At 37.5% G+C, this 14,682-nt stretch overlaps 1 protein-coding gene and 3 non-coding genes across 4 annotated transcripts in view; 1 reads left to right on the top strand and 3 right to left on the bottom strand.

Moving 5' to 3' along the window:
* Positions 1-219: 219 nt before the first annotated feature.
* On the bottom strand, positions 220-315 carry Trnay-gua. Its single transcript has 2 exons — positions 279-315; positions 220-255 (listed from the first exon to the last, which is right to left on the bottom strand). It is a non-coding gene; the product is annotated as a tRNA-Tyr (tRNA).
* A 3,619-nt stretch (positions 316-3,934) lies between these two features.
* Trnay-gua lies at positions 3,935-4,029 on the top strand. The gene is made up of 2 exons: positions 3,935-3,971; positions 3,994-4,029. It is a non-coding gene; the product is annotated as a tRNA-Tyr (tRNA).
* A 401-nt stretch (positions 4,030-4,430) lies between these two features.
* Positions 4,431-4,525, bottom strand: Trnay-gua. The gene is made up of 2 exons: positions 4,489-4,525; positions 4,431-4,466 (listed from the first exon to the last, which is right to left on the bottom strand). It is a non-coding gene; the product is annotated as a tRNA-Tyr (tRNA).
* A 209-nt stretch (positions 4,526-4,734) lies between these two features.
* LOC6561971 (protein decapentaplegic) overlaps positions 4,735-14,682 on the bottom strand; it is a 41,777-nt gene continuing 31,829 nt past the window's right edge. The window contains exons 2-3 of the mRNA XM_001988998.3: positions 9,340-10,347; positions 4,735-7,067 (exon numbers count right to left, since the gene is read on the bottom strand). Coding sequence (XP_001989034.2) covers positions 6,139-7,067; positions 9,340-10,347 — 1,937 coding nt within the window. The 3' untranslated portion in view covers positions 4,735-6,138. The remainder of the gene's footprint in view (positions 7,068-9,339; positions 10,348-14,682) is intronic.

The raw sequence follows: 14,682 nt of genomic DNA, 5'->3' as shown, positions 1-14,682 counted from the left end.
ATCGCTTCCCATAATATTTCAACACAATCATCTGCATATAACTAAAAAAAACGTAGTATTTATTTACACAATTTATTTTTAGAAGCGCAAATACAAATTTTACTCTTTCTCTGCATTTTAAAATAATGTAACTTAGTGGCCAGCCACAATAAATGCTTTTAATATAAAAACAATGCTCTCAATTAAAAGAAAATAATTAGAAAAACAAAAAAATTGAGATCCTTCGAGCCGGATTTGAACCAGCGACCTATGGATGTCTACAACGTTGCAATTTCTCACTACAGTCCACCGCTCTACCAACTGAGCTATCGAAGGTCGATACACTTAGTGTGCCAAAACGCATACAAGAGCATCCGAAACGAATTCGTTAAGTTATCAGTAAGCGAGAGTGTGAATAAATCAAAACGGTACTCACGAGCGAAAGCTGCAGTGAGTGTGACAGAGAGACATAGAGAGACGGGGATGTGCGCGCAAGCGAAACAGCTTTTCATGCGCGCTTTCTGCAGCGACAGCAACGAACGTTTTTTCGCTGTGCCGTTTGCGTTGTTGTTTTAGCTTTGTTTTTCTTTTGCTTTTGCTTTTGTTTTTGCTTTTGACTTTGTTTTTCCTTTTTTCGGTATTTGATTTTTCGGCGCTTAGAAATAAAGAACAAGGTGATGCGACCAATAAACAACTTTGGCCACCTAGTAGGAAATATTATGCAGCAAAATGCCAGCGTGAGTCATCGTAAACTGCAGGAGACGCTAGCGCCTTCCTTCGCCTGTGGCCAACAACAAGAACAACAACAAATGAGTGAATCATGCTGCAAGCACGCAAAGCGAGCCACAAGACAAATCTTTGGGCATATTGGCCTTATCAGAGAGGCAGGTGGCGGCTAAGCACTTGGCTTCTTGGCCCGGCCTAGAGCAAACTACCGCAGCGGCGGCGCCTCGCAAAGTGTTGCTGATAAGCGAGAGATGCAAACACACACACTCTCGCACACACACACACATAGACACTCGCCAGAGCGAGAGATACTTAACAAACCAATTAGGATGCCAAAAACACAGAATAAAAAACATGAAAAAAGAAGGCAGCAAGCCATAAAAATGAAACCCAACGAGAGCAGCGAGCGGCAATATCAGTTAATCTATATATTGTATATGTACAGTGAACACTCTATGCAAAAGCACGTGTTGCTTCTTACTGCTGATTTTCACTTGGGATTAACTTTGTTAATCATGGGAAATGAGTGAATAAAATACATTTCAGTTGTTATATTAAACAAAGGGAATAATGGAAATATTAAAATAATAGACTGTAGATAAAGTATACCTTATAATAATATTAATATATATATACATTGATGACATTCTTTGAAACAGTTTAACATTAATCATATAAATAATAATATGAAGATTTATTTAACGATATTGTTAAACTGTCTCAAAGGATTTAAAAACTTGAAGTGCATCGAAGAGAACAACTCTAAATTCTGTAAACTTGTAAAAGTTCTATTGGACAAGTGTTTACTGTACTCCATATAGCTCAAAGGTTAGAGCAGCCAAGGGTCGAGGAGCAGCAAGCGGAGCGAAAAAACTGACAGCTTACGGATAATTACTGACAAAAACACACGAAGAGTTTGAGGTCGAGGTCGGGGCAGAGATAGAGCTCTCTGGACTCAGAGTAGAGTCGTCGTGAGGAGAAGATGCCTGGAGAGAAGGTGGAGGAGAAGTAAGCGCCGTTGCGGCAATTTGTGTGATCCATTGAGTAAGGTAAAAGAGCCCTCTGGAAACTGCTGTGTGTTGTTGGATCGATTGCCCAAGCTGTCTTGTTAGATAAGAAAATGATTGCCCCTTTCTCATAGAGAACGGGATAGAGAGAGAGAGAGAGAGAAGAAGAGAGAGGCTTGGGTAGAGGGTGAGTGCCCCGCGGTGAGGCTGTAATTTGCTCAGGTATCTTACAAGAAATGTTCATAATTTTTAAGAATGACTCAAATAGTTTTTCCATTCGCCTTATCAAAGCCAAACGATCTTTTCTGACTTTTCGGTGTTGCTCTCTTGATGTTGGTATCAATTTCCAGCTATGATTGAATGAATCTTCAGTTTACCTCTCCACTTATGTGGGCGTCTTATCGCCTGGACAAAATCTACAAAATTGCCAACGTTCCAAGAAAATTTTCTATCCATTTTTTGACAATATTTTTCTTAGTTTCTCTTCCTACATTTTTCATTTTATTTTTTTTATTTGGTTTTTAGCAACAGATGATTGTTTTGCAGGCTGTCTTCTCACCGCCGCTGTCTCTTTTCATCCTGTGTGGCAGCAGCAGCAGCAGCAGCAGCAACTTTGCAGCATCTTCTTGCTGCCTGATGAGTCATTTAATTGAGCCGAAAATTGACTTTGTAGTGGATAAATTAATTTACAGACCGTTGATAAAGAAAAATAAAATAAAATAAAATCCCCACATGACTCACATATCTCACTTGGACTACTGAGTCTCTCTTGAGTCCATCTCTATCTCTCACTACCTCTCTCTCTCTCTCTCTCTTCTCTCTCACTGTCTGTAGTTGTTCTGTTGCACAGTCGAACTTGAAGCGGCATTGCAACGTTTTTGTAATCTGTCTTCGTATGTGTGTGTTTCTATAAATAACATCAAGTCAATTTTTTTCTGTGACAAAAACCTCAATTGCGAGTCTGGGGCAATCCTACGTCTTATCAGCGCACACAGACCTACAAATTGTATAATTATTAACATATTTGTTTTATTATAAATGCTTTTCATGTATATGTGCCAAAGTTGCATCATATTTAGATCACTCAGTGATTGGTTACCCTTACGGATTGCATTATAATTTTGTTGTGAAGTTTGCAACGCATTGAAGGTTTCTTCTCCAACCTCATTTAGCATAAATATTCTTGATCAGCAAGATGTGGCTAATATATGATACAGCTGTCATAGGAACAATCTGACCAAATATGAGTTTTTGTGTGGAAACATTGAGATAAGACCAAACCAATATCATATAATAGCTTCCACATGAATTTAAATTAGTATAATTGTTTATATATTGGTGCGCTTTGGCTTTAAGAATAAGCTCTTAATACATATATATACTTTTCTAAATACACTTTTAATTATTTTGAAAACTAAATTTTGTCTTGATCAATTTTATTTTATTATTTTTTTTTTTTTGCCTTAATTTTGATTTTTTACACATAATTTGTGAAGGTGTTAAGTAATAAAAGTCTGTAAGTATTAAATTTATGGCATATTTAATTCGAAGCTGATTTATGTGCCGTTACTAATTAGTTGAGCTGCTGGCAAGTTCATTGATTAAAAACTCATTGTAGATTATAATCATGTATTATTTTTATTATTTTTGCTGTTGTTTTTGTTGTTGTTTTTACTTCGCTTTTTTATGCCATTCTAATTGGCTCGTCAACAATTTGCCTGTTGAGGCATTGTTTATGCCAGACTTAACAGTTTTACCCCGCAGTGAGATACGCGATTTGTTACCAGCTTTGTTTATACGGTATATATGTGCATATAAATACTGCTGAACTGACACGCTTTGTGTGTTTTTTCATGGGAATTCGTATCGTTGGAAAAAATACAAACGGCTTGTGCATTGAGTGATTTCTTTATACGCACATGTGTATTTATTTATAGTTTTCTTTTTTTGCTATACTTTTTAAAAAACAAATTCGCTTGCGCTTGTTATCAGCTTAACGCCAGCAGCGCTTAACACGTAATATGCTCCTCTCGCCACTCCACACTCCCCGTTATGGCAACACCTGCTGCTGGGCAGTTTTTTATGCTGTGATAAGCATTGGCAAACGCATTCAGCTTTGTTTTCAATACGATCTGAATTGTTGTTGTTGTTTTTATGTCAATGCTCAATTCATTTTATAGCAGGCAGCTTTTGTGCGCGTTTGGGGCGAGCCCATATATAGACCTTCGATAGCTCAGTTGGTAGAGCGGTGGACTGTAGAGTGTGAAACTAAGTTGTAGACATCCATAGGTCGCTGGTTCAAATCCGGCTCGAAGGATCGTGGTAAATTTTTTTACATAATTTTTTAATAATTTTTATAGTTGTTAAACTTCTTAAGGAGCACCCAGTAACAGTTGTTTGCAATAATTAGCAAATGAAAATCGAAAAGTATTTACTCTTATGCCTCTTCGTACATAATAAAATATATTTGTATGTCTATGCTGCTTTATTAATGTTTTTAATAATGTTAATATGTACAAATCACTGTAGCTTTTAATCAAAACAGATCTATTTATTTTTCTTGTCTTTCTACATTAGTTTCCTTGCTTAATATATTTTTATACTATTTTTACTCATTCCACATGTATTTATAAAGTCCAAAAAGCTCTATACGCTGCCCAAGCACATTACATTTATTGTATAAATATTTAAAAATAAATAAAATACGAAAAAAGTGAATCCTTCGAGCCGGATTTGAACCAGCGACCTATGGATGTCTATGCTTTGTATGCGACCGCTACAGTCCACCGCTCTACCAACTGAGCTATCGAAGGTATATAGCGAGGGGGGAATTTCGTTCAATCTAAAGCTATTCACAGTTTGTTCGTTTTGAATATGTGAATACCTCATCGGCATTCATGTTTTATTCATTTGTATGCGCTTGCTTCCCGTTTGATTGAATAAAAAGACTTGGCAGTTAAATTGTTTTTGTGTATTTTTTTAATAAAATTTTTTCTTTTATATTTTTTTCAACTTTCTTCATCATGATCACTATCATCATCATCTTCTTCAGCATTTGCTCAACATTCATCAAAAAATGTTATGTTTTTTGTTTTTTTAAATAAATAAAATAATAAAATGTATAAGAAAATTACAAAATACATTGACGCGCTCTGCAACTTCAGGCACGTTTTACAATTCGATATTTTCGAGTTTATAATTGTTTGTTTTTTTTTTTTCATTTTTTTTTTTGCTGTTTTTGTTTTTGTATATATATATAGTTTATAGTTTTGTTTTCTTGCACTAATTATTATTTGTCAACATGCTCTTAACGTTTAAGACTAAATGCTAGATTAATTTTATATTTAACATACGCAATGATTATATTCGAGTTTAGCTTAAAACGCATAACAATAAACGATAGTTTTTCATTTGATTTTTCACTTTTTTTTTTGTATTTTTTAAAATTAATTTAGTTTAGTTTTTAGTTTTGTAGCTTAACTCTAAATTTTAGTTAAGAATTGTTTTTAATTTACAGTTTACATTTAGTTTTTTTCGGGGGAACGAAGTTGAATACCGTTGCGTCGATATGTATGTGTGTAGTATGTATGTATGCATGTATATGTGTAGGGTAAGTATTTAAATTTAGTACATATACAAGAGAGTTACATACGCAGTATATATTTATATATATATTTTTTTTTAATGTGTAATATATATGCATATATATGTATTTGTAGTTAGGAGCTACATAATTTCAAGTTCATTTCCATTTTTTTGTTTTTCGTTTTCTTTTTACAAGTGTTGGAACAGCTGTGTGCGCTTTCCTTTAGTTATATATATCGATATATATAGCTTAGCATTAGCTTTTTTATACAATTTGTTCAATATTTTTTGTTTTTAGCAGTGCGAGCTGCAAGATACAAAAGTATCTCAAAGTGCGGTCTATGGCATTTAGTTTGTTTGACTGCTACTAGGGCGGCAGGAGACGACGATACGTTGGTGGGCGGGGCAGGGTTGGGCGTTGTGGATTGTGTGGATTTGAGGATTTCTTTCGGCTATATACAGTTTTTTTTTTTTATTTTGATCACGGCGTCTCTTCGTCACACGGGCTCTGTGCAACATTTCCAAAGCCTGGCTGTGGAAAGTGACAGAGGCGGCGCTGCTGCTGCGGCTGCTGCTGCTGCTGCTGAGTGGGGATTGGTGGGGGTGTGTTTGTTTTTTAGGGGATGGTGCGGTGCATTTCGCTCTACATACAATTAAAGTCTACGATTTACACTTAAAATTCAAATATTCAGTCCATTTTGTTTGCGTTGTGTTTAAAGCATTGACGGCTTGGAACCAAACAGCATTTGATGCTCTCGCTCTTGCTCTCTTTCGCTCTCTCTCTCTCTCTCTCTCTCTCTCTCTCTCTCTCTCGCTTTCGCTCTGATTATTAGCCCTGTCTTTATCGACAGCCACAGCCAACTACCGTCATATCGGGATAGTTCTTGAGCACAACCGTCCTTTGGTCATTGAGATAGAGCATCGAGATGCCCTCCAGCTGTGTTGGGACACAGCACGCCTTTGGTACCTTCCCTGGATTGAGATTATTGACTAAGGTTTGCACAACCGCATGATTTGTGGAATTCAGATGATCGGCCAGCGGAAACGGGCACTTCCCGTGACAATAGAATGCATCATAGCCCGGCGGTGCCACAATCCAATCACTCCAGCCCACATCCTGAAAGTCCACATATAACGAATGCCGTCGGCATATCTCCTCATGATTCTTTCGTCGTGATCTGCGCTGATGTCGCCGATTCCGACCACCTCCACCCCCGCCGCCACCGCCGCCCCCACCGCCATTGCCATTACCATTGCCGCCCGCCCCCTCCCGATTGCCCACATCCCGGATGGAGCGTGACTTGTGCCGGCCATCATCCGTGTAGGTGAAGAGCAACGGCTGCTTGTGCTGCCAGTCGTCGTGCGCTTCGTCCGCACTGCGGCGCAAGCGTACATGATGATGTGGTGCCGGCTTGAGCGATCTCATCGTTCGCACCTCGATGAGCAGGCCGTAGTTTTTGTGCGGTGTGGCCAGCCACCGATCTACGGCGGGCTGCACATCCAGACTGACCGTATCGGTGCTATTCAGACGCACTGTCTTCGTGTCCAACAGCAGATAGCTCGGCTCCCGCTTGCCACGCACACCCACCCGCGTTATATCGTAGACGAGCACCTGGTAGCGACTCCGATTCACGGACGTACTAACGCTCAATGCGTCCCGCGTCAACTGCAGCTCGGCGGCCTTCAGCTTCTCATCGGCGGGTATGCTCTTCACATCGAAGTGCAGACGAAACCGATGATGATGCGGAAACCGATCGTCGATTTTACTATCTGCAAATCAAACCAAAAAAGGATATGGATTTTAGTTTTAAATAATCTTAGATTTAATAGAGATAGTGTAAACTATATAATATAATCCATATTTATAATTAACTTTAAATGGCAACTATTTGACTAAAAATGTGTTTCTTATTTGGATATATTAATCATTTCTGTCATTTTCTATTTTTTTAGATTAAAAATGAGGGAAATATGATTGAAGGCAACTAAAAATCGCGTATTTAGTGTCTATAAAATGTCTATATCAAAAACTTATTGTTCTTCCCAGTTCTCTGCTAGTTATATCTAATAGTCTGCTTTTATAATACTTTAGTTTCTGGAATATTCCCAGATAAAAACTATAAGTTGAAAGTTTTTTGTCGAGTTTTTTTTATGTATTTATTTGATCTGAGTGATTTTAAATCATGACGCGATACGTGACAAAATACGAAGGCTGTTCGAGGGCTATATAAAAATAAAGACAAAGAGACAGAGAGAGAGAGAGGGAGAGAGAGAGAGAGAGAGATGCGAGAATCACACGTTCCAGTTGTGTCTGCTGGTCTTGTCACTTTTGTCGAGCCGCCTTTTACGACTGGCGCCTGTTGCAAAGGACCTGACCCACCCACGTTCCGCTGCTGCTGCCGCCGCCGCAAGGTGCAAAGGTGGCACGGCGAAATCTTAATTTGAATCAGCAAAGCAATGCAGCCAGAACCAGAACCAAGAAACTCAAGTACCTCGAACAAAGACAGCCAAAAAAAAGTCGTAAATTCTCTGGACCCGAGCAGGACGATAAATTGAAACCGAGACGAACTCGAACTACTCGGCTTAGACACTTGGCTTTAGACACTTGGCCAGTCCAAGAGTGCTACCTGTTCAACATATTTGTATATCTATCTATATATATATATATAAATATCTATGTGTGTGAGTCTGGCCTAACTGCTTTATTGTTCATCCTCTCTAATCCTGTGGAAAATAATGCGAAAATACGCTTTAATAATAATTGTTATTTTTACAAACACACATAAAATATAAAAGCCATTTGGCGCATGCGCTAAACGTTCCGGGTGTAATTCCGTTGAAACATTTCAAGGTCACATTTGGGTTAAGAGTGCGGCGTCTCAGGTAAAAGGACACTGCGTGCAACGTGCAATGTGCAACTGCCGTCCCTTTAGCCTGAGTCCTTTCATTTGAAGCTGCGGAATTTCCGCGTGATTTCACAACACTTGCGTGAATGATGACCAAAAGATAGATATCGAATTATCTTCTTTTTTTTTAGTTATATGGTCAGCAGGTATGCAAATCGCTTTAGATGAACTAGAATTTCAGGGGAAATCCTGGATGCCTCTTCATTCGCGTTTCGCGAGCGGCAAGTACGCGCTGCACATGAGAGCTGCAGAGTGAGCAGCGAGGCAGAGAGTGAGATAGAGAAATGGAGAGAGAGAGAGATGCTGTTGCAACTGCCACACGGCGAGCAGGTGCAAAAATAGGTCATGCAATCTGGCTGAGCTATGGAATACCTAAAGTACACATATTATATACATTTTAATAATTAATTATGATATCTAAAACACAACTCAATCTAAGAAGTTGATTCTTCAATAAGTAAAAGATTTAATATTCAAAAATTTATATTTTAATACGAAGAGTCCAAAACTGGAATACAGTTGTGCTCAAAATATTAATAAAGATGTTCTTTACAAGCTTTGATACTGAATATTTTTTATTTAAGTATTACAAATTTGAAAAACTTACTTTTCAATTGCTCAACTTGTCAGAAGAAGACTAAACTTGAAACAAAAAATTATACTTCAAACACTTGAAAGAGAATTAATATATATTATTCAATCTGCAAAAGCTCTACTATTATCTTAAGCATAGCTGTATTTAGAATCATTTAGACAATGAAACTGATAAATATGCGATTTTCAATTCAGATTTTAGCTTGTATCTAAAAAAAACATGTTCTTTTTTTTTTATTTAAAAAAACGTTGTATTTTCTATGTTAAAAATATTTTGAGTTTCTTGCAAATAAGTCTGTTCTATTTTTTTGGATTATCTAGCAACACATTCTGCTTATATCTGTAGGTTTTCCAACTAACAATCTTTAGAATTTCTGCATGATTTTAAATATTAAGAGTGGAATAAAATAATTACTAAACATCATATTATAGTGAAGATTTTCTGTAACTTAGGTAAAAACCTTAACTAAGTTATTTGTGCCCGATTCTTAAACTTATATAGTATATATATATATATTATAGATAGTAAAATCGAGACTCACCTTTATGTGTAAAACTTCTGACTGTATTCGCTGATTTAGTTAATAGTCCCGGCTTGGGTATATTGACGGAATCGAGCTCGTGTCCCATAATTTGGGCATAGAGCTTCTTCATTGCCTCCGGTATGACGATTTTGGATCTATCAATTTTCGGTGGCCTCTTCATGTTGAACAGCGAGAGGAGACTGTTCTCGATTTCGACTAGAGTTGATGGATCTGGTTTCACTTTGTCCTTGATGATCTCCTTGCTGCTATACGTTGCCGGCTCATCCTCAGCAATGATGGCATCCGCAATGCCCGGCACTTCGAATTCCCCCAGCACACTATCCTTATTCGTATACGTATCCGTATCCGTATCCGTGTTGAAGCTGGAAATGGAGGCGGATGCGGATGTGGAGGCAGAAACGGAAGCAGCTTGTGGCGCCTGCAATGCAAACACATTCGCAATGGCGGTTTGTGCTTGAGATTCTGTTTTATGTTGTTGCAGCTCCTTGATAGCCATTTTATTGTTATTGTGTTTGCTTTTATTATTAGTTAATTTATTATGCTTATGATGTTTATTATTATGCTTATTTTTGGAATTTTTGGAATTTTCTAATTGGTCTGTTCTTGTTTTATGCACTTCGTTAAACTGTTTGAATGTGGCACTTTTGCTATGTTTGCTTTTCTTGTTGTTGTTTTTAATATCACTATCACTGCTGCTGTTGTTGTTGTTGTGGTTGTGGTTGTTGTTGTTGTTGTTGAGATGTAACTCGTTAAATGGCTTAAATGCTTTTGCTAATGCTGTAGTCGTTGTTTCTGTTGTTGTTGCTGCTGCTGCTCTTTTAGTTGTTGTATTATTATTGATTATGGCCTTAGTTGTTGCTGTTGCTGTTGTTGTTGTTGTTGTTGGTGCTATAGCTGCGATAAATCTCGTTGATATATCCTCGGTGCTAGCAACTTGAACGATCGTTTGAAAAGTCGCCAGCACTGCGAGGAGTAGAAGCCATGCGCGCATGGTCGCTTGCAACTCTGAAACGATACAAAAACATAGGAAATTGTTTAGCATTTGTCGATAGGGTTAAAACACGGACGTCGACGTCGGCGCCAGCGTCGCTGCTGACGCGACGCAGCCGGCGTCGCTAGTTGTGCCGGACGCTGTCAGCCAAACAGAACACACAGTCAAATCCAACAAAAAAAAAAAATACCAATTTCACTCAAAGAGCGCACACTCAAGTGCCTGAGTACAACGACTGGGCATGCGCATGTGCCAGAGCGAGATGACTACAGCGCACAAATGCGTTTGCGTGCGTTGCTACTCGACTGACTGAGAGAGCGAGAGAGCGCGGGAGTGTGGGAGAGCGCGCCAGTGTGGGAGAGCGTGCGAGCGTAAGTTCTCAAGTGTTGAGTGGGAGACAGCACGAGAGAGAGAGAGAGAGCGAGAGAGAGCGAGCGCAGCCAGGTAGCAGCAGCAGCAGCAGCAACAGTCGCAGCAGCAGCAGCTTCCTTAAGCGCCTGGCCCATTTAGACCCAAGTTTTATGGCCCCGGCGAAAGGTGCGTCCTGAGCGCAACATAAATTGAGCTGTGTGTGTGGCTGCTGGCCCAAAAACCTTAACACTCCCTTCCGCCGCCCTAACACCACCCCACCACCAGCAGCTAGCCAGGCTTAGCTTAGCTTAGCTTGGCTCAACTCATTTGAGCTTAACTCAATATTTTTTTGTACACATTTTTTTTTTGGCTGTTTGTGTTGCAATCGCGGACATTGCACCTTTTGGGCCGCTGACTGAGTGACACACGATCTGTGGTATGCAGCAGCGATTTGTGTCTACGTTTAGAAATTCAATACAATCAACAACAAAATACACACAGCAAGTGGGTTCAATAATATGTGTGTTAGAGTAGAAATTAGAGAAGCCAACCAGGCTCGTCATCATTTCTCATATTTTCATATTTCCAATAAAAATAGGGTATCAGAAAGTTGTGGAAAGCCAACACAAAGAATGAGACATTTTTCGTCTATCTTTTATATATTTAATTTATAAGTGGAGTTATTCATAGGGTATCTTCAGGTCGCTCCATCTGCACACCCATCACGCTCTTAACTTGTTTTATTATTGTTCAATATTTCATGTTCGAAACTTATCGCCGCTTAGCACTTTGATTTATACACAGGCGGCATTTTTCTAAAACAAAAACTTAACCAAAGAATAAACTAAAAAAAAAACAAATTTTCGGTGACTGCTTTTTTTTTTGGTTTTTTATCTTGAGAACTGAAGAAAATTTATGAAAATTATTAAAAGTATTCTACTTAGACTTATATATATATATTGTGGTTGGTTATAAGCAATAAATTTGTGAGATGCTATCTCAAGATGAGCCCAACAACAAGAACAACACACTTGTATTAGGTGCAGGCAGCTACGTGCCTCACACACACACACACACACACACAAACGAATACACACCGTCGCTGGCACAACAAATTACATGTTGTTTTTCACATAAAGATTAAAATCTTATCTAGTAGTAAAAATTTGTTATATGACAAGGCGCAAGGCGCCAAAGGAAATTCTGTATTTTCGTTATAATCGAAACAAAAAAATTATAAAAAAAAGATGGCACACGCTGGGGGGTGCCAACGACGGGGGTTTTGAGAGAGAGAGAGAGAGACGGAGAGAGAAAAAAGATCTTTCGCTTGTGATAAGAAAACCAATTTTGAAAGCATTTTTGAAAGGGTGAATGAAATTTTCATAATTATGCATTGGGTTTTTTTTTCGGCTTGTTATCGATCGATTGCCTTATGAGTTTTCATAATTTTCATAATTTGTTGTTGTTTATTCTTGTTGCATATATTTATGCCCCAGCAGGACTACCTGAGTTGTCTTAACGGGGGTTTCCCCTGGCAAACAAATGAAAAATTGAATGTCAGTCGTTTTTTTGGAATTTCCAATTTCCATTCAGCTCTAAAGAGTTCAACGCATATTTCTCACCCTGCTCTGAAAAACCGCCTACTCTGACTGAAGTTCAAATTTCAGCGAGGTTTTCCCATTTTTTTTCTGAATGCCAAAAAAAAGTTTGTTGCGCAAATTGACACATTTTTTTGGCGTTAACGTTTTGATTTCGATTGGGCAATGGATACTAGATACTATATAGTGAAATACTAATGTGTGTCACACACAGTCAGCACAATACACAGCACACACCTGTGTGAGAAACGAGCACAACGAATGCACACAGCACACAGCACGCACTCAAAGATACAAAGATACAAAATGCATAGATACATAGTTACAATACTACTAATACGAATACAATTCATATTATATAGTTTTGTTTTTTTTGTTGGTTTTGTAATTTATGTGCCAGGACATTGACATCTTTTGTGGCTTTGTGCCGATGCCGACGAACACTTCAGGTTGCAACAAACACCGGCTCAAAACGGTACTTTATTGTGAGCCAACAATACGCATTCCGGGAATCTCCCCCGGGCATCTATTATGATTATGATATATTATGAGAGACACTCTTTCTCGAACGCGTGAAAATATTTTGATTTGGTTTAGTTAAGTTATTGCGTTGCTTTAACGATGGGAACAACACGCCCCTTTTATGGCAACACATCCAAAGTGGAATTGGAAAAGGAAAAGGAGTATAATAATAGATAGATATAGATATTGTACTTATTGGATTATTGATTTAATTGTGACATTTGATGTGCCGCAAAAAAGTCCATAGAATTAATTAAACATTACGCATTTAATGGTACATACAAAATTAGTCTCAAATAGGATTTTCACCTATTCCTCCATCAATATATATGATATTTAGTAAGATTTAGTAATAATAATAAAAGGAAAAATTATTGATGGACGAAGTAAAATCTCAAAATGAAGTAAAAATAATATGAATATAAGAATTTTTCTTGATACCAAAAAGTTTTGCTTCCTTAACCTCAATAGACGATTTCGACATTAAATAAAATTTATGAAATTATAAGAATTTTTGTATGAATAAAATTATGTTATTCATTTTCTGAAACAATTATTTTTCCTTTAAAATATATACATTTTGTTAGCATATATATATTGAAAGCTGCAATTTACTTCTTCTTCCTACATCTTCCTATTTGTTCTACATATTTTTATTGACTATAACCATATTAAATTGATCTATATATATAGAACTGCATATATATATTTGTACATCATGATTTTTCACTATTAAATTTCAAATTAATTCGATTACCAAGTGCATACCACAAAAGGCATTTGACCCGCCAAAGACTTATGTAAAATACCCCACCCAAAAAACCCAAAAAAGGTAAGTAAAGCAAATGTTTCTCTCAATTTTCAAATATCAGGTGGAGAACATTCAAAAACAAAATGGTGTCATATCAAATTGTGGCCAGAGTGATTATGCATATATTGGCATTGGATCAGTGTCGGTGGTGGTATAAATATATATATATATATATATATATATATATGTGTGTGTGTGGTCGGTTCTCACAGGCAACAAGAAATATTTTTTTTATGTACAATAATTTACATAAGCTTAGCGGCAACTGAGATACTTTTTTTTGGGTTTTTGGCGGGGGTTGAGTTGAAGTTCAAACAAACACACACAATACACACACACACACACAACTGCACACTCAGTCAGTGACAAGAACTCACCTCAGTCTTATAAAGTTTCCTATGTTGGTCGGTATCTCGGGATCTCGACTTGTGTATATATAGTTATATATATGTATATATATATATATCGTTTATTTCTTCTGCTGCTGCTTCTTGTTTATTTCTTTAGTTATTAATTTGTAAGCCGCGTATTTTGATCGATTACCCTCAAGAAAAGAAAAAAAGTAACTTCAGCTGACACTTTATGAATTTATGACGTTTACTCTACTTTCTTCTTTTTTTCAGTTGCTCAGTTCTGTTATCTCTTTTGTTGTTGTTGTCGTTGTTGTTGTTGCTTTGGTTTCTTTTTTTTTCACTGCGCTTGAGCGTTAGATATATTTGCACAATTTACAGCTGTTTTAAGTGGTCTTAAGCGGCTACCGTGTTGCAGCTTGTGTTGCACGTTCACAAAAATCACGCTCTTTTTGTCAATATGTATTTATATATCTGATAAATCGTGTTTGATAAATCAAATCTCGGCTGCGCTGCGCTGCGGCGTTTTTCGCTTGCGATAATTGTATATGAAATAGATGAAATTCTTGTTAAAAATTTTATTGCCGCACTCGAGGCGCAGTTTGAGCCGCTGGCACTGATTGTGTGTTGCTGCAATTGTTGTTGCTGTTGTTGTTGTCAGGACACATGACACACCAGAAACGTATCTGTCAGATACTTTAAGCATTTGCACTTAGT

Source organism: Drosophila grimshawi, unplaced genomic scaffold (assembly GCF_018153295.1).
Source record: "Drosophila grimshawi isolate 15287-2541.00 unplaced genomic scaffold, ASM1815329v1 contig_1377, whole genome shotgun sequence".
NCBI lineage: Eukaryota > Metazoa > Arthropoda > Insecta > Diptera > Drosophilidae > Drosophila > Drosophila grimshawi.
This window is presented reverse-complemented; position numbering and strand designations above follow the sequence as displayed.